Source organism: Ictalurus punctatus, chromosome 9, assembly GCF_001660625.3.
Source record: "Ictalurus punctatus breed USDA103 chromosome 9, Coco_2.0, whole genome shotgun sequence".
Taxonomy (NCBI): Eukaryota; Metazoa; Chordata; class Actinopteri; order Siluriformes; family Ictaluridae; genus Ictalurus; species Ictalurus punctatus.
Window position 1 is genome coordinate 18,586,654 of NC_030424.2, and position 25,215 is coordinate 18,611,868.

The 25,215-nt window shown below is 38.7% G+C and overlaps 2 protein-coding genes across 14 annotated transcripts in view; one reads left to right on the forward strand and one right to left on the reverse strand.

The window, feature by feature from the left end:
- The window catches only part of fzd3b (frizzled class receptor 3b), a 26,291-nt gene extending 21,502 nt beyond the window's left edge, over positions 1-4,789 (forward strand). For 2 of the 3 annotated variants that reach the window (XM_017476315.3, XM_017476314.3), the window contains 2 exons: positions 260-496; positions 1,750-4,789. In XM_017476315.3, coding sequence (XP_017331804.1) covers positions 260-496; positions 1,750-1,966 — 454 coding nt within the window. In that variant the 3' untranslated portion in view covers positions 1,967-4,789. The remainder of the gene's footprint in view (positions 1-259; positions 497-1,749) is intronic. The other variant, XM_017476317.3, reaches the window with a different exon arrangement.
- cdc42bpaa (CDC42 binding protein kinase alpha (DMPK-like) a) overlaps positions 4,168-25,215 on the reverse strand; it is a 60,778-nt gene continuing 39,730 nt past the window's right edge. For 3 of the 11 annotated variants that reach the window (XR_008396939.1, XR_008396941.1, XR_008396944.1), the window contains 24 exons: positions 24,291-24,415; positions 24,037-24,142; positions 23,694-23,842; positions 23,405-23,496; positions 23,223-23,299; positions 22,903-22,941; positions 19,918-20,037; positions 19,737-19,820; positions 19,275-19,380; positions 19,048-19,184; positions 17,928-18,067; positions 16,706-16,787; positions 15,770-15,989; positions 15,598-15,660; positions 13,572-14,165; positions 13,382-13,479; positions 13,092-13,176; positions 11,888-12,011; positions 11,605-11,722; positions 11,168-11,347; positions 10,228-10,345; positions 9,942-10,105; positions 9,289-9,748; positions 7,266-7,388 (listed from right to left, as the gene is read on the reverse strand). Coding sequence is in view for 5 of the 11 variants with exons in the window: in XM_017476305.3 (XP_017331794.2) it covers positions 7,257-7,388; positions 9,942-10,105; positions 10,228-10,345; positions 11,168-11,347; positions 11,605-11,722; positions 11,888-12,011; positions 13,092-13,176; positions 13,382-13,479; positions 13,572-14,165; positions 15,598-15,660; positions 15,770-15,989; positions 16,706-16,787; positions 17,928-18,067; positions 19,048-19,184; positions 19,275-19,380; positions 19,737-19,820; positions 19,918-20,037; positions 22,903-22,941; positions 23,223-23,299; positions 23,405-23,496; positions 23,694-23,842; positions 24,037-24,142; positions 24,291-24,415 (3,153 nt within the window). In the remaining 6 variants the exon portion in view is untranslated. Of the gene's footprint in view, positions 7,389-9,288; positions 9,749-9,941; positions 10,106-10,227; positions 10,346-11,167; positions 11,348-11,604; positions 11,723-11,887; positions 12,012-13,091; positions 13,177-13,381; positions 13,480-13,571; positions 14,166-15,597; positions 15,661-15,769; positions 15,990-16,705; positions 16,788-17,927; positions 18,068-19,047; positions 19,185-19,274; positions 19,381-19,736; positions 19,821-19,917; positions 20,038-22,902; positions 22,942-23,222; positions 23,300-23,404; positions 23,497-23,693; positions 23,843-24,036; positions 24,143-24,290; positions 24,416-25,215 lie in introns of all 11 variants that reach the window. The other 8 variants (XM_017476305.3, XM_053682464.1, XR_008396943.1 and 5 more) reach the window with 5 other exon arrangements.

Consider the following 25,215-nt stretch of genomic DNA (forward strand, 5'->3'; position numbering starts at 1 on the left):
TGTGTCATTATTTCAAACATTTCTCATATATATTAAAAGTTTTATACACATTTTAGCATTTAAGAAACGTTTGAACTATTTTTACATGGCACCCCTGCTCTCAGACGACGGCACACTGGAAACACTGGTTTATGCCACAAAATAGGGCAGCTTATTTACTGTTCTGCTCTGTTGGTCTACACCTCTGTTCTGTTCAATTAGCACTATAACTCATCCTGTTCCATTTCCCTTACATCTTTGATCTTTTCTTCTCCCGCAGCAGTGCGGTGAATGACAGCCGTCAGGTACTGCAGGAGCCTGACTTTGCTCAGGCTCTGTTACGTGACCCCAATACGCCCATCATCCGCAAGTCACGTGGCACGTCCACACAGGGCACATCCACCCATGCCTCCTCCACTCACCTGGCCATGTTAGATGATGTGCGCAGCAAAGCAAGCAGTGTCCACAGCAAGATGAGCAGTTACCACGGCAGCCTGCACCGCTCACGTGACGGCAGGTGAGGCCCAGCATGAGGTGGCGATTTATTTATTCAGGGCATGAGCGCTTGCCATTTGCATGCATTTAAATACTATTATATTTAAATCAGCATTGTTGATTTCTTGAATGTGATTGGTCAGAAGGTGTTTATTATTTTATAACAGCAAAAGAAATTAATGTTATAGAATTACATTATCTTACTATATAATAATGTGCTTGTTCTACTACCTTATTGTTTTTACAGTATGGTCCACATCATCCGAGAATAATGATGATCAGATTTCATTAAAAAAAAAAAAAAAAAAAGAAGTGTTTAACACATTAACACGTAGAATTGTTAATGTGGTGACGTTTTTTGTTAGGAGACATTTAACGTTTATGGAAGGAGTCTCGGTTGTAAGCGATTTGTAATGACCAGCTGCATTTGTGGGTGGGTGGGTGGGTGGGTGGATGGAGGGATGGAGAGAGAGAGAGAGAGAGCGCAACAGACAGCAAGTCTAAATTTACAATGAATCAAATAAAATTGCACAATTATACCCAAGCAGTACACCAAGCTCTTCACAAATACATGATGGCATAAAAACACCCAACACGCCCTTAACTCAGCGTGCATTAGTTGCCATGTTTGGTGGTCTGGTCTCATACACACTTGCTTAAGCCTAAACATTCTACTGACAAAGTCATGGAAAGGACAAAAGTGGGAATACTAATTTTGTTATCTGAAAGATTAGACATGTGGCTGGGGCTTTCTATTGGAATCAGAAGCTAAATTGGAGTGCACTGTAGTAATCTCCATAACAACCAAATGGAAATGTGTATAAGGTAAATGCATACGGCCATCTTATCTGTATGAATTTATTATGTGGATCAGTGAAGTGTCCTAACTATTCTTTCTTTGTTCATAACTATATACAGTATGTAAATATACAAGACCACTTCATGACCTTGTTAAAGTACCTTTTTAGGGAAACTGCATGTTTTCAGTACTGCACATTTATACTGTACAATATTACCTTGTAAATACATCTGCCATGACTGGTTAAATATTCACCGCTCGTAGACTTTTGTTATGCAGATCTGGCAACCCTGCAAGACAGGAGCTGAAACATGCCTGAGATTGACAACAAAAGACAGGTCTATAAAAGTGATAAAAAGAAAGTCTCATATATGTAACAGTAGTACGTTGTTCAGACCTGTAGAACTGAGTGATCTCATGCTGCACGTTTTGTAAGACGACTGAACTACGTTCACCTTTTTGTTTTCATCTTATAGGTACACTCCCACCAGCCACAGAGGCATAGAGGAACGCCCGCCCTATGGGAGCATGCCCCGCCTTAACGAGCAGCTATCGCGTCACAGCAGCCTACACCGACTCGACAGCCAATCACGGCACAGCAGCATGCGGGACTTAAGCCATCCTCCACCCACCAACATAACACACGGCTCCAGCATGAACCGTGTGGTGGAGGAAGACGGCATGAGCGCGTAATTACTAGAGTCGTTCAGTTTACACACACTCCCCTCAGTATGTCAGAAAGAGAGAGTCGTTGCTCTTCAGATACAGAAGGTGCTAATGTGAAAACTGCACTCAAAATAGTACATAGTTTGTGTATTTTACATGCACAGAAGAACCTCTGGGAGAACGTGTGCCTGTCCAACACTGCCTGTGGTACACCATACACCCTCATAAGACCGGTTTCTTTGATACTGTGAAGTTCAGGGTGAGTGACGGGGCAAGTGAGTAAAGTACATTACTCATTACTCTGACCCCTGCTGAGGGACTGCAGACATGTTTCTCACAGTTAATGCAGTTTTCAAACAAACAAACAAACAAACAAACAAACAAATAAATAAATGGCAAGCAGCATGCAGCTGTGCACAGTCTTACAGACGCAGTGTCTTACTTGCTGACTTGCAGCTTTTTCCTCGCGTGATCATCTCCACGGCTCTATGCAGCTTGTCGGAGCAACTCCAGATTCCACTCAGCGAGGATCTTTACATCTTAACCTTCTTCATGTTCAAGCACTCAAAGCCAAGCGTAAAGATGAAGGGGAAATTAAGACAAGCGTGACTGTACTTGGCAGTTATGTGCCTCTGGCGAGCAATTACATATACAAGATAAGGATGGAGAAAGTAAAGGATTTACTCACATTAGCTCTTGTGATGTGCATGTTTCTGTACATTTATTACAGTACTCCTGAAACCACACACCTGAAAACCTCACTTCCACCAGACGTAACATTCCCTGCTGCGTCAGCCTACCTCATCAGTTCAGAGATCCCACACCTGCCTCAGATCACAGTAAACATTTAACCTGTGGTCGCTCTCCTGTTAATAATGTTTTGAGCCAGCTTTCTAAGCAGAATGGCGTGACTGGCAAAGCGCAGCGTTTCCACAACGCATTTGTTTTAACACAGGTCTGTAACGTCATGGGAAAGAAAACATTTTACAGAGGCACATGTGTAAATGGATTTTGTGCACACTACTGATGGAATGCTAAACGCAACTTGAACCAGAGACTTGTGCTTTGTGCGAACGCTTCTGGTTTAGAAATCTACATTAACGGTTACTGCTTCTGCTTGATAAATGAGCTCCAGTCTGCACGCTATATGCAAAAAGCTTTGAAAAACTCATCTGCCTGACATTTTTCTGTTGGTCACTTCAGTATGCAATGTGTGCTCCTACTGTAAGCATGTAAATGTGCAACACTAAAATATTTCTGCCTCCAGATGCTTATCTGGTACAGAATTCAGAATTTAATACGTATTTATATCAAGTTATGAATTTTGTATTACTTTATTTTTATTTGGCTGCAGCAAGTCATACTTTTGTTAAATTGTAGCTAAATCCAGATGTCTGGGTGATTCTCCTGAGTGCTTTGTTTTGTTTATGGAAAAGTGAATTCTCTTTGTGGTATTTAGTGCCTGAAAATGTGACTGTGGACCTGAGATTTGTAAATTGACCACATTTTAACAGCTACTACTGCATCTCTAGTTTCGTTGCCTTCAGTCTCCAAAGTATGCTCAATGCTTCGTGATCAACTTCTGTCTATACTGTAGAGACTGCAGATTTTTGTAGAGGGAGGAAGATTTAGCACTTTAACTATGGCTAGCTGTTGAATGTCTATAGATGTTCTTTTCAGTTTTAGGGTCTTGCAAAATTTCAGATAATTTTTTTTTTTTAAATAAAGAAAAAGTTGCTGGTGAATTCTGTTTTTAATGCCCCCCCCACACTTTTCTGTTCAAACCCATGGATGAATGTTTCAAAAGTAATTTACACAAATCTGACACTTTTCAGATTTAGTTGGATTCTTGGCATCATGGAAAGTTAAATGCAGAAATCACAATTCGCTCAATAGTATATGGTTAAGTAATACTCTTTATACTCTAATATTTTAATAAAATAGGATTTCATTACATTTTAATGGTATACATCATACTTAAAATCAGAGCAAGTCTAGCTTCAAAATTCTGTCATTCTGACTTTAGTGTACAGGATAAGCATCAGATTAATGAACATCTCTGCCTTAGAGAAGTGCGAGTGCTACACCATGTAGTTTGCATCCAGCAAAAACCGCATAGCATTCATGTCTGGCCTGACCGATTACATTTAATGTAAAAGGAAAATGGCCAATAAACCTTTTCCCACAAAGCATCACTGCAAAAAGGCTGGCAAACAATCATAAGTAAATTAGGTTTTGTAACAGTTCCCCATTTTATTGAAATAAATCAGTCAAGATACGAGTTCTCAATGTGAAGAGTGATGGCTAATTAAATATAAACTCAATGACATTCCACCTTAAATAAGCATGTGCCCCCCCCCCCAAAAAAAAAGAAAAGAAAAAAAAAAAAGGGTGGTATTCTTCTTGTTCACATCCCAAGTGTCCACACTACACAGATCAATAAAATATGGTAAAAACAGTTGGAAAATCCAGCCTTAACTTTTTAAGTGAATACACCTGACATGCAAAACTGTACATATTCTTACAAAAAAAAAAAAAAAAAAAAAAGAAAGAAAAAAAATGTGATATGAAAAAGCTGTAATATACAAGGCAGAGTAAACCCTCATTTTGTTTTCAGTTCCCCCTCGGTTCCCTCAAGTCTAATCCATATTCATACTACACTACCCAGCATTCAAACTGAGTTCAGTTAAGGCACCTCCCGCTAATGTTGGCCTACACCATGACTAACAGTCCTAATACAACACCAAAAGACATACAGAAAAGTCTGATTGTGTTCTCCTCTTGCTCTCTATTTCTCATTGTAATAAAATAAATCATTGGTTCTAACATACCTGAGTAACATCAAACAGGCTTCCTGTTATACCAACATGCTTGTATAAACATTTTATCCATCATCGCCTCAATTCAACAAGGCAAACGCACTCTGCATTAAACTTACATTATAGAGTATGGTCGCTTAGATTCAGTAGGAATAAATATGACAACATAATACCACATAAGAATGATCCCAAACAATAGCGCACATTGCAAATCAGCTGCTTATTTGAGAATCCAATGTGCCAAGTTTATCTGACTGGTCCACAGTGAATTTCAAATCATGTTTGCAAAACAGTATTGTAAAATACTGTTGCATGAAAATCTTGTAACTCCAGTGTAGACTGTTTAGATTAGTTTTTCCTCTCAGCCAGCTGTCCCTCATTATGTCCTTTAGGCGTTTTTATAGATCTGGAGTTAATAAAAGCAATATGGATAAAAGGCAGCGTGAAGTTTATAATAATGTAAATCCCTTAAATAATAGTTCAGGAGCTACAATGATGTCAGAGTTGTGACAATATGCTGACAAGAATAGTGACCATTTTACCAAGTCTATGTTTACACTTTATGTAAATACAAATACTTTTTGTTATCTTCATATGCAAAGCTGTGCTTTTACACTGAAAACTCATTTCTTGCCCCAGTAAACAAATCCTGATCTCTGGAATTTGGATAGCTCATGGATTGCTCCAATAGCATGAATTAATGGACCCTAGAAATATCTTTAAAAGGAATAATCAGAAAAATAAACCAAAAGCTTTGTTTAAATTATATGCACAAGTTGGCTCTTCTGACAAAACAAGATGCGCATAAACCCAAAAATAAAATGCATGGAATGAGCGATATAGTACAGAAAGCTTGTTCTGCTTGAAAGTGAACTATAATTAATGGCTTGTCTCGGAAAGTTGAGGTAAAAAGACCCAGGGGTGCTTGACAGTCCAACTACGCACTATCCCTGAACTCTTAAAATGATCCTTAATTAATAGTTAATTTCACACCTTGCCATCCACTCCCCACCCCTCTCCCCCATCCCAACGGTGTTTTTACTGGCTACGGAAAGTAACAAAAGAAGAGGCAACAGATAAATGCACCAGTGAATGAGTAAAAGCCCTTGAATGCTCCCTAAATGGGAGAAGCACTCTAAAGCTTAACTGGATTATGTTTTGTGAGTGTCACACAACAGTGACTTTAGTGTCATCAAACCCGTGATAACATACAGATTATACTTTATATGTACATCCACACCCAGGCTATGTTTGGTTTCATGTTACGCGTGTCATAAAAACACTCATTAAAACAAAACAAACATAAAATAAAAATAAAATTAGACAAAAACAGTAATAACAATTAACAAAAAAAATCTTTGGAAACAGCATTATTGCTCCAGTAAAGGAACCACGAAGCACACTAAAGTAGGCAAGGAGAGGAGGAAGAAGAAGGTGGCTGCAATCATATTTTTTTGATACATTCACCACAAAGAATATGTGACTGAGGGATTGTGTTTCTATTCTAATATGATCTCATGTGTAATCCTACACACCTATCTGTGTGCGCCTGCATGCATGGGCCTGGTCTTTGTCATTACATTTGGACATAATATTTAACATAGTTCCTAATAAAATCCAGGCAGGGTCAGTGGGACTATGGACACTTGTGGATATTCTGATAAAAGAAAGCTAAAATTGTTCAATTAAACGTGGCTGCATTTGAAGGTTTAAAAACTTTGACTCACAAAGTCAAAAGAAAATAGCACTCTCCAAGCAAAGTCACTTTTCACAATAGTGTTATTTTTCATAATATATTATACTCTACTTAAACTCTATGTACATTATTGAATTCATTTGTTCTATTTCTACGTTATTCTGAGCTTTACATATGAAAGAGCTGCGTGGCACCGGAGTGCCGAGGTCAATTTAAATGTAGTGCTGAGGCTGGGAACAATCTTATCTCCATGTTATAAATGTTTCGAAGCATTAATTGGTTACTAAGCACTAACATCTAATCTAATCATGCTCCAAATTCATCTTGTTCGTAAACAAAGGGTGACTCGATTGTATTTAGTGTTTTAAAAAGCCTTTTTTTTTTAAATCAGGGAAGTTTAAATTATTCTTAATATTTAAAGTTTAAAATAGTAGTGTCATTAGCAGATAAAACTTTTCTAATAGGTTAGAAGAAAACCACTGAACTTTGTTCACCACAAGAAATCTAAATCTACTGGAAATGTTTGTGATTTTTAGGCCAAAGCAGGGCTTAAAAAGGCTGGAATCAAATGTGCATATTGGACTGTTTTTGCAATTATGTGTGTTTGTGAACTCATTCACACACATGCACAAACAAACATAGGGCCTGTTCACACACCACCCCAAATGTAGTGTATCAAGTTCCTTGAGTGTCAATGCTGCTTTGTCTTTTTTTTTCCCTTTACCATAGGTTTGAGGGATCCTGATGCTCTAGAGAGGGGTACAGCGAGCAGAGTGAGTAGGATGAACGCCTGGTGCTGTCCTCAGGACTCCCAGCCTGGATGCTCACTGCGCTCCAGAGAGAGGGACTTGCTCTTTTGTGGGGATGATGGACTTGGTGGGCTGCTCAGGTTGGAGCTGTTGGAGGCTGTAGAATGTCTCGGTGAATCAGAATCCTAAGGATTTGAAAGAGAATGTTCACACAAATTTAACCAACATTTTTAGGAAAATTGATATAAAAAAAAAAAAAAAAAACCCACAAAAACAACTCATCACACAGTTTAATCTTCAATTAAAAAGAGAAGAAAAAACAGAAAGAAATGAATTACTTGCTGATACACATAGCCTTGGAGCCTACCTATGTGGTTGATAGCACACACACCTAAAAAAAAAAACTATAAAGTGAGGCTGTAATAATATTCTAACACTGTTTGCAGCAGAAAGACATCAGGATCTGGTGCTGCTGGCCTCAAGGCAGTACATTAAAGTCTGTACCAATGCCAGTCAGCCCCATCTGTTGGGCATGTAACTTCAAAACAGCACTTTCTTACAGAGCATTGCTATCCGAGGGAAGTGCTGTCAGCCAGAGATCTTCACAGGTATAATACAGACCCAGGCAGAATAAGAATTGCTTAACCATGATATGACCTTACTTGAGCTAAACGTATTTCAATACATCAGTTCCCCAACTGTGTGCTGTGAATTTATTTATTTATTGATTGATTTTTCAAAACAAACTTCATGATTTCATTTCACCATAGGACTGGGTCACAATATGTCCTATTTTTCCAGATCACATAATGTAACAATTAAGTATTCAATAAAATTTGAGGTGGTCAAATTTTTTTCAAGGATCACAAAGGACTACAATTTATGAGCACCAGGAATTTAATCTGACACTTACATTTTAGCTCTATTTACCATCTCCTAACCACCAGGGCTGGTGAATATCACCTGCTTAATTTCTTGTACTCACATGCCAAGACCATCACCAAAGTCACAAAGTGACTGCATGATGTAGACTTTCATATAAACTGTTGTCACACAGCCATCTGTCTCTTTCGTCTTCTTGCTGTGTTAATGTGTCAGAGCTCTGGTGCACCTTGGAGTGATCTCAGTAATAGCTCAAGACTACAGTTAGTTTTCACTCCATGCTGTAGCTATGGAGGTACTTATGTAGCTACTTGTTCAGTACGGCACTCAGACTGTGGTCCTTCCTTGTGGAGACAGCGGGTCTGCTAGCACAAGACATTGAGCCATGGCACATGTCCACCTCTACTGCTACGGGGCGGCTGTGGCTCAGGTGGCTGAGTGGGTTGTCCACTAATCCACTAATTGTAGGGTTGGCGGTTTGATTCCCGGCCCACAAGACTCCACATGCCGAAGTGTCCTTGGGCAAGACACTGAACCCCAAGTTAGCGCCTTGCATGGCAGCTCTGCTACCATTGGTGTGTGAGTGTGTGTGTGTGTGTGTGTGAATGGGTGAGTAAGACACAGTGTAAAGTGCTTTGGATGAAAGCACAATATAAGTGCGCCATTTACTGCTGATATTGCCCTCACTGCAAATAATTTAGCAATTAGGCTACTGCTCATGGCCCTAAAATGGTAAGTGACATTTAGTTTCTACTGCTACTCTCACTGGTACTTAGAACATCTTGGAAACTTCATCCCTGAGTAAATCTGTGATCCCAAAATAACAGAGATTTAACACCAACTGCCACGTTACATCATTCAGAACTGGGAACTCTGTGAGAATGTTAAAAGGAAAGTTTACTGTCGATCAAATGGTATTCATAGTAAATGCTTTATCACACTGTCAATTCATACATTTCTTGGAAGGTCTTGGCATGTGTGCGCATATGCACAAGAAAGTTAAGTGGTGTTAACGAATTAGTGGTGGGGGGGATTGGAGGGGTGCTGTTGCTTTGTAATGAACCTCAGGATTTCATGTCTAAATAAACCCATGAAGATCTCTACAGATCTGAACAAAGAGCACTACTAAGCTAATGGCTTCGTTTGATGCTAGATGCATGGATATAGGAGGGGGGTGCTGTATCACATAGTGCTGCTGGTTACCTTTATCTTACTAAACAGGGTCCTTAAAGTCCTTTTCACATCAGGGGTCTTGCCTGTGGGAGAAACTGCCTTCCACTACAGAGAGTCACACATTGACCACATGTCATAATGGAGTCCACATACATGCGGTGGAACAGAGTGTAGTGTGCACGCAAGTGGTTGTCTAGTGGAAAAATATCGCTCATTCTCTAGGCATGGTGCCACTCAATACATGCACATAGCGTGGGAAAGAAAGAACAGGACCTTTTTTTTTTCTTTACAAAAAAGAGGGGGGTTCTGAGTGTGAAACAAAAGCCTAGACCTTTTTATATGCAGCATGGATGGTTTTAAAACAATACCGTGCTTCAGAGCAAATTCTAACTGTGAGTAGTTTCAACTCCCCCCCCGTCACTGCTGCCCAGTGTAGATTAGAATGAAGCAAAGAACTCTTGGGTGTGAACACTTTACCTGTCACAGCTTTCTGAACGTCGAAGAGATTCCATAAACAGAATTAAAATACACTGTGTGACATTTGTGTTAGTGATATTTGCGACAACTGAAATATATGGCAAGATATGCATTCTGCTTGATAGTTTAGCAGTTATTTTAACTATAGTATTCATCAAATGTGAATTACACATGTTCCAGGCCTCCCCCATAGTACTATTACTCACCTCTCTGTCAAATTGGGAGAGTGGGGCATCACCTGCACAGTCCATGCCGCCCCCTGACGAGAGGGAGCCCTCAGAGGGGGAGGTCTTTGCCTGCTGCTTGTTGGAGCCATAACTCCCACTAGAGAACTCCCTTCTAAGTGCACTGCCATTCTGCGAGGATGAACCTATGAGTCAAAGACCAAACTTAAATGTCCATTCCAGCAGTGAATGAAAACTCTTAACTGGCCTTTTCAATTATTCTCTTTTTCAGGATGCATCTTTGTATTCTTTCTTATATGGAACTTACGTGTGCCAAGGCCACTGCTGGCACTCATGGAGCGGCCCGGTTCAGGTCTTGCTTTGCTTATAGAGGGGATGCTGACTGAGCCGCCCAATACTCCCCGGCTCTCCTGAGGACGCACATTCTGCACAGGACATTTGGGGACGAGAATATATTTATTTACACACGTATTACTTTTGTCAAAAACAAAGAGATTTTGTTAGTCACCTACACAACGTATTACACCCAATAAATCTTTTGAGAAAGATGCTATCAAACCAAGTGTGGGTGAGTGGGGCCCTGATTTACTAAAGTTTTCAATTTAATTACACCACACGGTGTCACAAATTTGATTTAGAAACAACTGATTTACTAACAATGGCTGAGGATTGATTGTGTCTTATCCATTTCGCATGTTTGGCTTAATGACTATGCAATTGCTTTTAAAAAATGCAAAATACAGGGCAGTTTCAATGCAAACCGATTAATTTAGCATCTGCCATGCAATGCTTACAATTTATTGCAATTTAATACAAAGGTGTTCAGGTACTAAACTTCACAGTAATCAGTTTAAATGCCGCGATTGAGTAAGTTAATCTTTAATTATGCTTTCATTTTTTAAAACAACCAAAAATTTGCCGTTTTCACACTTTTGTTTTAAGTTCATATCATAGTACTTTGTCACATCTTGTTGCCTTTAGTCATTGTTGTACTTCAGTTTAGAGAATGTTTTTGAGATCTGAACTTCCCATGTGTACTGAGAATGAATAGCACATGCATAAACCTCAATAACATGTTTTCTACCGCTACTTGTGATATTCATTCAATTATTCATGCAATTATGAAATACCCACAGCATGCCCTCTCTCTGGCCGTGCAAGCAATTCAGTACTTGTTATTTTGGATCTTTGTAAATTAAGGCCTTATTGTAGAGATTGATAAATGATGCAAGGGCCCCTGGTCCTACCAGAGAGCAGATGGAGGCAGGAGTCCCAGGAGCAGAGCTTAGGGATGGGGAGTAGGAGGAAAGAGGGGTATTCTGGGACAGGAAGTTTTCGGCAGAGGTGACGGTCATGTGATATACATGCTCAAAGCTGGTGGCAACGGAGATGTGGCGCAGGCAAGGAGAGGGGAGAGGAGAACCGAGCTACAGCACAAGAGTGAGGACAGAGTGAGAGAGTGGAACAGAAATGGTGAGAAATTAGCAAATTATGGAAAAAAATATATATAGCCATGGACACCTTAAATGGATAGTGATGGCAGTTGAATCAGATAATGGTAGGGGGGGAAAAAGCACCAAAAATACCAAGAATAGAAATGATACTAAATACATAGGAAAGTGCTAGGAATTTAGAAAAGTGGAAATAAATGGGATGGCATGAGGCAGGAGGGATAAAATTTTACCATTGGCAGGTCTTTAAGTATTTGTATCCCATCTCCAGGACCCATATGAACAACATGGTTGAAGTTGGTTGGATTTGAAATCAACTTATTCCTCATCTCAGGATCTCTAAGCATCTCTCTAAAGCATTAACGAAAATAATACATCAAAAAAAGTGAAGAGGAGCGCACATTGAAATTTTTATCCTTGAGGTATAATGCAGAAACAACATTGGGGTTCTCTTTATTTGCAGCCAAGTACTGATCTGCATGTGCTAGTACGTGTATACTGTAAATTTTTCTTCACCTCCGCTGTTGCAGCCTCTCTTCCTCTGGCACTCTGAAGGAAAAGCGGCGTTTGCTTGTCATACTGCGCACCATCTGCTTCCGGCTGTTATCAGATGTCTCTGGAACCACCAGCTCGTCTCCCTCTGTAACAGATGACATTATCAGTACAGACACTACTTCCTAGTTAGCGAACAGTGTTGGTTGAATTACTGAGGAAATGTAATCCAGTGCTGATTGTAAAATGACATGATTAAAGATGAAATCAGGGATGTAATGCTGTCTTTACGCTAACAATTCTCAAGGTTATTCAAGGTTTGTCTTTTGTGTAGTGACTGAAACAATGGATGTGTACTATACAGCATATTCATGTATACAGTCTACTGTGTTATATATTACCTCAAAAGTCACACTAGTCATACCCATCTCGAATTGGAACAGATTTCAAACAAGGTTGTGGGTGGAAAAATTAAGTTGCAAAGATTGTTTGTGTGGTTTATGAGATGTATTTAGGGTGAAAATGTTTGAGACCTGGCAACATTGAACACCTGAGCGCTAAGGCTAAATTAGTCATGTTTAATTTAAATATTATATTCTAATTCACAGATTTTGTTTTGTTGCTGCTAACAGAATGGTTTCAATTTTTGTACTTGCAATGTTGAATGAAGGGCTGCAACTTACGATTATCTTCAAAATCAATTTTTTTTTCCTCGGAGAATGGACACCACAAAACCCAAACTTTCAATACCATTTTTTTTGTTTTTTTAAAATAAAAATCCACAAACTGAGTGTTACACTCAGTTTGCAAAAAACTTATATATATATATATATAAAAAATACTTATATATATATATATATATATATATAAGTATTTTTTATATATATATATATATATATATATATATATATATATATATATATATATATATATATATATATATATATATATACTCTCTCTGATGCATGTTTTCATGGGTTTAAGACATTGGACTATTGATCGGAAGGTCGAAAGTTCAAATCCCAGCACAGCCAAGCTGCCACTGCTGGGCCCTTGAGCTGTATAAATGAGATAAATGTAAGTTGCCCTGGATAATGGCATCTGTCAAAAACCATAAACGTAATACTTATTTTTGCAGTATCAAAAAGTATCCCATCAAGACACCACATCATATGGTATTTGAATATTATGCATCGTTACTTCCCTAGGATTCACATATGGCACATACCTGCTGTTTTATTTTTAAAGTAGATTAGCCGTACTGTCTCCATTCCTAGCAGGTTCAATGAGCCGTCTGTGTTCAGAGGATGAACCTAAACACAAAGCAACAAAATCATAACAAATGTGTAAGAGTGCATCAGGATACTAACTTGTGACTTCTACTTAATACAGATTGTAAGTTATTCATTATTTATGCCAAAATATAAACGGTGACTAAATAAACTTTCCACAGCTATCTAAACTACAAATAATTATTCTGAATACTAGCTGTGTGCCATGCACGTCTTAAATATTTGCCTTTTTCAAAGGAATCGTCTGGATCCACTCCATACTGTTCACATCGAACACATCCACTGCATTCTCACTGTACACTGATAAGTAAGGTGCATTATAACCTGTAGAGTACAAAAAATACATACATTTGTTTGCAAACATTATCCATTAGTGAGTGATCATCTGACAGATTATTAGTGTTGACAGCACTTACAACAGGCAGTTGGTACAGCTGGCCACATCAGCTCCTGCTGGCGTGAACGTCTACCCTGGCAGTCAACATAAACACCAATGCTGCTAAAGCACAGGAGTAACTCTTTGCTGGAAATTTCCACAGCGCAGAGTGCATCCAAGCCCAGCTGCCCTATGAAAGCCAGGGTGTGGTCCTCCGGATGGAGCAGACTATTGGGAGGCCCATCTCCTTGCAAGCTGTAGCGTAGGAATCCAGCCTGGTAACCTACACACAGCTTATCCCCCTGTAGAGCCATCCACTGCACCACAGCAGGTACTTGCAGCTCCCGCAGCTTGCGGTGCCGTGTTTTACCCTTGTTGAGCTCGTAGCAGATTACCTGTCTCTTCATGGCAACGCACAGGCAGGGACGAACACCATGCTTCACCGTGCCAGATACCAACGTCTGGCAGCCCTTAGTTTCAGGAAGCTTATAGAAGTCTGTGTCACGATCGTCCAGAGCCGCCATGGAGAAAAGCCGAACATGGCGGTTACGGCCAGAGATGACCGCTAGCAGCTGCTCAGAGGGAATCAGGTCAATCAGATGGACCTTTTTACTATCCCCTACCTTGATAATCTCTGTGAGATAAAGAAGAAAGAAATGCATGAGAGAAGAAAAGTTAAATTATAACATTAGTACTTTCATTAGTACAACTCCAATTCCAAAAAAGTTAGGACAGTATGGAAAATGCAATAAATAAATAAATAAATAAATAAAACCCACAAAAGTGTCATTTGTAAGTTCAATTCACCCTGTACTATAATGAAAACACATTGTTAACACACTGTTTGATGTTTTACTTCAAATAATGTGTGAATTTTATTTTTTTAAATATACACTCATTTCATATCTGATGACTAACACATCCCAAAAAAGTTGGGAGAGTCAACTGTTTACCACCTTTTCATTTAATAACACTTATTAGGCATTTGGGAACCAAGTGAAGACACCAGTTGGTTACGTTTAACAAACGAAAATTTCCCCCATTCATCTATTATGCATTTCTTCAGCTGTGGGGCTTTCATTGCCTTGTTTTGCACTTCATAAATGTGCCACACATTCTCAATCAGAGACAGGTCAGGACTGCAGGCAGGTCATGCTAGCACCAGCACTCTGCTTACGCAACCATGCACTTGTAATCCAGGCAGAAAGTGGTTGGATATTGCCCTGCTCTGGATGGCAGCATACTGCCCCACTGTTCTACTGTCCATCTCAGATGAGACCGAGCCCAGAGAAGTCTGCGGCGTTTCTGGACAGTGTTGATGTATGACTTCTGCTTTGCATAGTAAAGCCTTAACTTGCATCTGTGGATGCAGCAGCGAATGGTGTTGCCTGCCAAAGGTTTACCAAAGTATTCCCGAGCCCATGTCAGGATATTCATTACAGACTCAGGTTTTTAAGACAGTCACGTCTGAGGGATGGGAAATCACGCGCATTCAGAAGTGGTTTTCGGTCTTGCCCTTTACGCACCGAGATTTGACCGGATTCCTTGAATCTTTTAATTATATTGTGCAGTGCAGAAGGTGAAATGTACAAAATCCTACCGATTTCTCTTTGGGGAATGTTCTCAAAGTGTAGGATTATTCGTTCGCTGACACATCTGTTGACAGATTGGCAAGCTTCAACCCATCCTTGCTCTTGAAGGACTAGTTCTTTTTTGGAGGCTCCTTATATACTATGATTAGACGATTGCCTCACCTGTATCACATCACCTTCTTATTTCAACTGGTCACATTGCTATTAGTCCTAAATTGCCCCTGTCCCAACTTTTTTGGAATGTGCTGCATGCATCAATTTTAAAAATAAATGTTTTTAATAACTTAAAAACAACAACAACAAAAAAAAACTATGCAGTTGATTAATTAAAATATAAAATACCTCATCTTTATGCATTTTTTTCTTACATACAAGTCAAAGTACATTTACAAAATCACCCCTCTTTGTTTTTATTACCATTTTCCATACTGTCCCAACATTTTCAGAATTGGGGTTGTACAACAAGAATCTTACCATCTTTGGTGACATGGATGATATACAGTCCCTCCTCATTGCCCAGGGCTATCCTCTCATGATCTGTAAACAAAATAAAATGTACAAAGATAAATGGGAATGTTATTCTGCACTACAATGTTGCAGAGAGCTTAAAGTGTTCTACTACACGGTCATGGTGTTGGAGCAGTACCTATAATAGCAGCAGACTGGGTGGTTTTGATAAGCGGCAGGGTGCTATCATAAGCTTCTTTAGGGACATAAACAGAGCGCTCCTTTAACTTGTTCTTCTTTAGGAGACGGTGTAGCTCATTCAGCAGTCCTACCCACTTATTCCTTTCCTGATCACTGTCAGCCAGAATCAGGATGGAGCATTTTTTACTGCGAGATGCAGAGAGCTGAGATGCTGTGACCTGAAGGGGAGATAGCAGGTAACATACAATTACATCCTTTGCTACCTGCAAAATGATATGTCACATCTGTCTGAGCAAGCTTTTTGCCAAGTAAGTGTGCATGATGTACACATTCATCCAAATGGGTTTTTACATGGTTTCTAGTCATAGTACTCATGGTAGTGGTACTCAGTCAGGTAATTTGTGAGTACTAAATAACACTTCCCATCCGCCTGAGTCACACATCAAGCACAGTTGTGAAATGCCTTTTTAAAAAAAGGCAAATTTGTAAATTTTAAGATGATAAAAGCACTTGTAATGATGACAAAAAAAAGCATGCTTAAAGATGACAAATTCTGACAAAATCAAGAACACTACTAGTGTTTAAGTTAGCATAATGTCTTAAATGACAAATCTATGTGATTTATTCTGGTTAATTTATGTTGACATTTTGCACATGGTGTCAGGATGCAGAGTAACGATCTATATGTGAAAATAAAATATCCAGGTTTTTGGTCAGGAATCACTTATCGGTAAATTTCTTAAAATGAACACTAAAACAAAATACGTTTTCCTTATAGTTAAACTAATTACTCAATCTATTTATGACAACATGGTACAAAGTGACAGTTCTAGAGCAGGTCATTTGTACAAAACGTGTAAATGGTAGCTCTAGCAGTAAGATCAATTATGTTTTAATTAAAACTAAACGAGCACAAACTCAGGGTTTAACTCACCCTGAAAATACAGGGAATGTCCTTCCTATTGGCATGGATAACATCAGATGCTAGTACTGAACTGACTGAAAAATCCTCATCCCTGCAGAAAGAAGATAATGTTCAGACAATTATAAAGGCCCCAGATAGCAATGGCTATGGGTACATGCAAAGTTTTTCACTGATCCACATGAATTCATTCTGATTACAGAGTCCAAATGAACTTTATATGTATACTTAACAGGTCAGTTAACAAATCTCCATTTATATTGCTAGATTCTGAATTGGTCTTGGTGTCATTTTGCAGCAGGATGCTTACTGGCCGGACATGACCTCATTAGTCTAACTGGTGATTAATGGTCATGACAATTCAACTATTCAACAGAAGACTCCTCTCCACATTTGAGACTAAACAGCATCCAAAACTGAGCCTCCGTATTACAAACTAAAATGATGTTACAGATCAGAACATCACTGGATCATTCAGCAGAGATAATCATGGGCTTGACACTCTTGACACTTTGTGCCGCTCCAAAGACCAGTGTAATATTACAATAAACATATCTTGCATAAAGCGACATGACAAGCGACAGAGTCTGGTCACATTGATCAGCTTTATAATGTTCAAACATACTGTTTGTATTTTTAAATATTTTGAATCTTAGGAAAATTTGATCCAAATGTCATTATTACACAGAACACAAGACGACGTTGTTATAAAGCTGCTCAACATTTGATAATGTCCAACACTCTTAAGCAAGAAAGTTGCTGAAAATAAATTGCATTAACTTTTAGGAAAGTAGACATATTCCCTTTTCTTATCTTCCAGTGCCACCTACAGCTGGAAATAACCCTTCCCATCCTACCTCCTGAGATTCATACAATAAAATGTGTAGTAGGAAACCTTTTTCTCACAAGGCCTTTTGCCCCCACCAAAATATCATGATACAAACACACGCACTGAACTGTGCCAATTCTGATAGTAAAAGTAATCAGACAACACAATTTACATTGTTAATCTGTTAATCTTCAAATTCACAGATTACCCACTGTGCTCAGACTGATTAAAAAAAAAATTCTTTCCGAATAGCTTCAACTCCCACCCTATCGAGACTGAGGCGTAAACATGAACATTTTAAATTCTCACTGAGCCATCAGTCAGATTATTTACAGATTATACTGCAAGCAAACATCATTGGTAAAAGTTAGATAGGATTTGAAAGTGGTCTCAATAATGACTGACCTCATGTCGATGACCTGGCTAACCACTACACTGGGCTGTGCGACCTTCCCTTCGGCAAGCTCATAGAGGAACAACTTAAAATCACATACAACAGCAAGGGCCTTCTGCCAGCCTTTCTTCACCCCTGCTGGCTTAGGCACCTGAAAAGTAATAATAATGATAAAGACAGAAGATTCATAACACAACTCCAACTTATACATACCCTCCTAAAGTATTGGAACAGAAAGGCCAATTGTAGTGTTTTTGCTGGGTTTCAGCTCAAAAGGTGAATATGAGACAACAGATCAGAATTTCAGTTTTCATGTCCTCATATTTACATCTAGATGTGTTTAACAACTTAAAATATGGCATCTTTGGTGGCAGACCACTCAATTTTTAGGTGAGCAAAATTATAAGAACATAGTCTTAAAGTAAATAAAATGTAATATTTGGTTACATATCCCTTGCTTGCAATAACTGCATCAAGTGGGTGACCCACTGACAAAATGTTGCATTTTTCTTCTGTGTTGCTTCTCCAAGCTTGTATTACAGTTTCTTTCAGTTGTTTGTTTCGGGTGGTTTCTACCTTCAGTCTTCTCTTCAGGAAGTGAAACGCTCAAATGGGTTAAGGTCTGGTAATTGACTTAGCCAGTCTAAAACCTTCCCCTGATGAAGTCCTTTGTTGTGTTGGCAGTGCTTTTTGGTTCAATGAATCCAGGTTTATCATTTTTAACAAATGTAGTCTTTACAGGCAAAACCTAGGGCTCAAACCAAAAGTAGGCATTCTTTAAACAATTCGTTTAACAGGACTCACCTGGGCAAACACCTATCAGTCACATGTTCCAATGCTTTTAATCACTTGAAAAAAAAAATGGGTGAGTTCAAACAAAAGGTGCCATGTTTTAAGTTGTTTAACACACCTAGATGTAAATATGAGGAAACGAAAGCTGAAATTCTGATTTATCATCTAATATTCATTTTTGGATCTCAAACCCAAATGTCTACAATGTACAGCAAAAATAATAGAATTGGCTTTGCTGTTCCAATAATTTCAATGGGGACTGTTTATCTATACTATGCAGAAAGTTAAGACCCTAATAAATCAATTAACTATAGAAGTGATGACAGCAGAGCTTCTTACCCTAACATGGCCCTCATAAGCCGTGCCAATGCCTTTCTGTGTGTCGATACCCAATGGACCTTTCGTCTGGTCTGGCGGAATAGGACACACTGCAGGGGCTTTGTCCGCACAGGTCACATGACATGAGAAGTTGCAGACTGCAGGAAAGCAGAGAGAGCAGGTAAATGAAATCTGAAAACCATCATAAAGTTCTTTTTTTTTTTTTTTTTTTTTAATTAGTATGTCACCTTCGCATATACAGCCTTGTCGGATGAGTCCCACCATCAGAGAAGTGCACTGGTTACACTTAGTTGGAGCAGTGAAGGACTTTACCACAAATTGGTGAGCTTTGGGCTGTAAGGGAGCATGGAAAATCTAAATGCAAAGAGCTCAAGAAAGTATATTTAATTGAACTTTAAAAAAGTTAGATCAAAAACAGGCTACAAGGCCTGAACACTTTTGCAAACAAGGGAACTTTAAAGTATAGATGCTTCCTAGTACTGTTTTTCTCTTGTTTACAGAACTTGGAAGTTATGGAGGCTGAGCATATATTTTACTGACAGCTGTCCAAATATGAGGAGAAATATTTAAAAAATTAGAAGTCACTGGTCCCACCTTTAATAATCATCTTTTAGTGCTAATACTTGATTTGAGAATACTGAGTACATGTAATAATTAATTTAAACAAATAAATAAGTGGGAATCAATACCTTAGGTGTGGTAAACCCAGAGCTACTGTATCCTCCTGATCGCATGGTAGGAGTCTGTGTACCTCTATGGGGATAATCAATCGGCTGGAAGAGTAAAGTTATTCATTAGTACACAAACACAATTATCATGGTTCACTATTCCACATATGAGTGTGTGTTGCATGATGTATGATAAGAGTACCTCTAGAGGCTCCAGGTCACTGGTGGTGGAAGGAGAACGAGAGTGGGATACAACTTGAGACTTGCGATCATCATCTCGGGACGGCGTATTTGACAGGCTAAAGTTGTCAATGGAGTCAATCTGAAAGGGCAGAGACGATGATGAGTCAGACACAAAGATAAATTACTAACCTTAATTTTTACACTAATTAAGAGTTTCCTAGGATTCATATAATATTATTAAAAGTTCTGCAGTGACCATTACAAGAGTACTTAAAATATATTGCTGTACCTCTTACTAAAATGTTCTATACACATCTAAATCTAAATAAGCAAAATCACAAAAATTGCCAAATTAATTCAATCTTCACACAATAATGTTACCAACAAGAGAGGTATAAGAGCTCTAAAATCCTAGGGAAATCTTAATTATTGCAAGTCCGTAGACATTTCATACATTCAAAGGCTGCTTACATGGTATGACCTCAACATAAACAATGTACACGACAAGTTATAGATGCATACCAGATAAAACTTTTGAAAAATTAAAGCCACAATCATGAATTTCAGAACACCTAATATGTTGTGTGCTAATAAGTACTAATTACAAAGAGCTCTTAAGGGACAAAAAAACAACAAAATATCCATTCCAAAGTACATTTGTATTTAGATTATTAAAATACACTATGCACATAAGTTAAAATACATTTCATGATTGTGCCTTTAAAATACACTATGCAGGCAAAAATTTGTGGATATCTGACCCTCACACCCATACATGCATTTTGAATACGTTTTGCTGTTACAATAACCTCCATTCTTCTAGGAAGGCTTTCCACTAGAGTTTGGAGTATGGCTGTGGGGATAAGCCCATTCAGCCACAACCGCATTAGTGAGGTCAAGCACTGATGTCGGGTGAGGAAGAGTGGTGCATGTCAGCATTCCAGTTCATTCCAAAGGTGTTCAGTGGGGTTGAGCTCAAGGTATTGTGCAGGCCACTCATGTTCTTCCACTCCAACCCTGGCTAACCATGTCTTCATGGACCTCACATTGTGCGCAGAGGCATGTCATACTGGAACATGTTTGGGTTTCTAAGTTCCAGTAAAGGGAAACTGTAATGTTACAGCACTTGTGACAACAGTATGTTGAAGACTAACACATAAATATATGTGTGATGGTCAGGTGTCCACAAACTTTTGGCCATGTGGTGTACACACAGAACCGCTCAACAAAAAACAAAATCAACCAACCAAGCAAAAAAACATTCATGCCTTCACACTGGTGAAAATACATGCCATAAAATACATGCTATTCATATAAAATAAAACCCACTAAAACTGTTACAGATAATTGTGAAATCCTGATTATGATCACATAGAAAAGCATTTACTGCTAGAGTAAAACAAGTTTCCACACATTTTCCTTTTCTTTCTTTTTTAATCTAGGCTTAAGTAAATGTATAATTTTAAATATGGCTAAACCAGGAAGATATGTAAAATATAGATAAGTTAAGATAGGAGCCCCACCCCTGTTCAAAGATACAGAACTGAGCATCAGTACAGAGCACACCCATACAGTCCCTTCCAAAACTGTTGGAATTGCAAGGCCAATTCAATTATTTTTGCTGTAGACTGAAGACACTTGGGATTGAGATCAAAAGATGAATATGAGAAGAAAGGTTAGAATTTCAGCTTTTATTTCCTGGTATTTATATGTAGATGTGCTAAACGACACAGAACATAGCATTGTATCAGACCACTCAATTTGTAGGCAAGCAAAACTACTGGAACATGTGACTGACTGGCACTTCTTGTTACCCAGGTGTGTCCTGGTAGATTGTTTAAACAATAAAAAGCTCTGAACATCTACTCTTGGTTTTAGACTTCAGTTTCACCTGTGAAGACTGCATTTGTTGTTAAAAAGGATAAGCCTATATGAATATCAGAGAGCTGTCTATGGGAGAAAAGCAAGACTGAGCTGAGAAAAGAGAAAGAAAAAAAATCAATCAGCGGCATTGCACAAGCATTGGGCATAGCCAATACAACAATTTGGAATGTCCTGAAAAAGAAAGAAACCACTGGTGTACTGAGCAACAGACACTGAATGGGTCGGTCAAGGAAACCAACAATAACTGATTACAAACATTGTGAGAGCTGTGAAGAGAAACACAAAAACAAGTCAGTGACACAAACAACCTCCACAGAGGAGGGGTAAAGGTATTATAATCCAGCATTTAAAGACGACTTTGTGAGCAGAAATATAGAGGCCATAGCACAAGGCAGTGGTAGCTCAGTGGTTAAGGCACTGGTATCCTGGAACTAAAATGAACCTCTACCAAAGTGATGGAAAGTCCAAAGGTGTGGAGAAAGAAAGGAACGGCTCATGACCCAAAACAGAGACGCTCATCTGTGAAACATGGTGGAGTTAGTGTCACGGCTTGGGCTTGCATGGCTGCTTCTGGAATGGGCTCGCTAGCAGTAGAATGAATTCAGAAGTTTACAGGAACATTTTGTCTGCCAATTTACAGACAAATGCATCTATATTAATCAGGAGGAATTTTAATCACCAGCAAGACAATGATCCAAAACACACTGCCAAGACTTCAAAACTTATGTTCCTGTACTTTTGCTTGCCTAACAATTGGGAGGTCTGATACAAAGGTTCTGTTTTATGTTGTTTAACAGATCTAGATGTAAATATCAGGAAATAAAAACTGAAATACTAAAATCTTGTCTCATATCCATATTTTAATCTCAAACCCAAATGTCCTTGGTGTATAGCACAAACAAATGAATTGGCCATGCTGTTCCAATAGTTTCAGAGGACTGTATGTTATGACCCTAATACTACAGATCACAGCGATTCCCAGGTGCAAGTCCAGATCCATGCAAGATGAGAATGTAAACACATGCATTAAAGGCACAGACAATATCACACTGTCAATGAGAACACACAAAAAAAAATTCCACTGCACCCAAAGTACCACCAAGACAAACCAGGAGCTTACATGTCTGCCTTTGCTGGCTTGACCACAGGCAGGAGATCGCTTCAATATAAACAAAATAATAATAATCAAGAATAGATCACATTAATACAGGGACTAGTGAAAGAAAACTGCAGATAACGCATGTCTGAAAACAATTTGGAAAGAAACAAGCCGGCATGGGAAGTAGATGGAAGGAGAAAACAATTTGGGATTATATGCAGAGGTCCCAAGAAAAACCATCAACAGCAACATCAATTTGGAAACTTGACAGTTAAATATCCCAACTGTATTACGTTCATATTATCATGCCATTTACAAGTGCTCAGTTTATCAGTACTAACATCAAATTGTTCCACAGCAGAGGTTGGGGCATTAAGGAATGCAAGGAAAGAGTTCTGTGAATCCTGGTGCTTTACACCTGCAACACAAAGAACATGATTTGTAAAACCGTACAATACACTGTAGCTCAAAACAATGCGAGTGGCTAAACATTAATCTGTGGTAAGAAGTTGGGAGAATTTACCCTTAGACAAACGTAGTTCTTCTGTTTCTCTTTTCAGTCTCTCAATCTCAGTCTGTAAATCCTGGTTCCTCTTTTCAGAGTCCTGGAGTTTGCTGAAGGAGGGAAAATAACATTCAAATGATGATGAAATTTGTGCATACCTCCCAGACTTCTAGTCTAATAACACTGTTGTGTTTAGGGAAGAAAATTATGCACTTTATCCATAACTGGTTGACAGTACAAAACAAAAATATACTGCATTCTATTTAATAGCGTCTTAGCTTCCCAATACACAGCTGAAAAACTTTACCACTCAGTGGCCATGTTGGCAGCCTTCACTTTGTTGAGCTCATCTTGGATGGTTTGTTTTGCTTTTATTTCAGAGTCCAGCGCAGATTGCAGCTCCAGACGGGCAGACATGTCCAGCTTAGCCAATCGTCGCATCTTCCACGGCATGTCCTATCACAATGGAGGAATACCGTGAAAAATCACTGCTTTGACAAAAATGTCTCTCTTCTTACATAAATTTACTTTGATTTAATCATTAAGCCATGGAAAATTTTTTTCCAATAGTTAAATATTTAGAGACCATTTAAGTGGTCAAAGAGCTTAGGCCAAATAAATTAATAAACAAACAAACAAACAAACTCTACCGTAGAGCGAGCACCAAGACTGGTGTTCCTCAGGCCCTCCAGCTCCTCATTCATCTTTGAGGCCAGAGCCTGGAGGTAGCCCCGTGCATCTTTCTCATCACTCACCCTGTGGAACAAAGTTGAAAAATTTCACTACACTTCATGACCACTAGATCACAGATATCATGTAATACTACAATACACTGTAATGCAAGATATTTGCTGAATTAATAAGTCAGCCGCTATAGAATGTTCTTGCTTTATGGGTCACAAACCACTGTATGATCTCTGTGATTTGAGCTTCCCAGTGGGCCACACTCTCTTTCTTATCAGTCAGCTCTCTCATTTCCTCGTCTAGCTGCTTCTGACTGCTGTTCAACTTCTTATACAAGATCATCAACTAGAGACACACACAGAAATGACACGGATTACCACCACATTAATGTTTTAAGTAATAACCATGCTTCTAAATAATGCAACACTCCCATGTAATAGTGTGATAGACAGATTTTAGGTATAAAGATTTACTGGGGCTGGGCAATATAACACTAGTATTGAGATTAATTGCAATACACTTTTCTGAAATGTCACATCAATTCTTTTATAATACTGACCAATAAATTACTAATACAGGATTATCAGTGTGACTCACAGATGCAGAATTATAGTACATTTCATTGTCCCCTGAATCAATAATCATGTTTTCTTTTCAGTTTTGACAATAACATTCATAAAACACACACACTCATACATATATAATTATGTGTGGAAAAAGTAAGTACACCCTTGGCCTCAGAAGCCAGTATTGCCCCCTTTAGCAGAAATAACTTCTTGTTAGTGTTTTGCATAATTGTTCACCAGTCTCTGACATCGGCTTGCTGGAATTTTTGACCAGTCTTCCATGCAATAATCTTTCAGTTGCAAGATGTTTGAGGGTTTTCTTGAATGTACTGCCTGTTTCAAATCCCCCACAATATTTCAATGGGATTCAAATCCAGGCTTTGACTAGGCCATTCCATAACCCTCCATTTCTTCTTTTTGAGCCATTCCTTGGTGGATTTGCTAGGGTGCTTAGGATCATTATCCTGTTGAAAGTTCCACTTTCAGTTCAACTTTCAGACAGATGGCCTCGCATTATCTTTAAGCACTCTGACATGATGCAGAATTCATAGTTGAATCAATGAATGCAAGCTGTCCAGT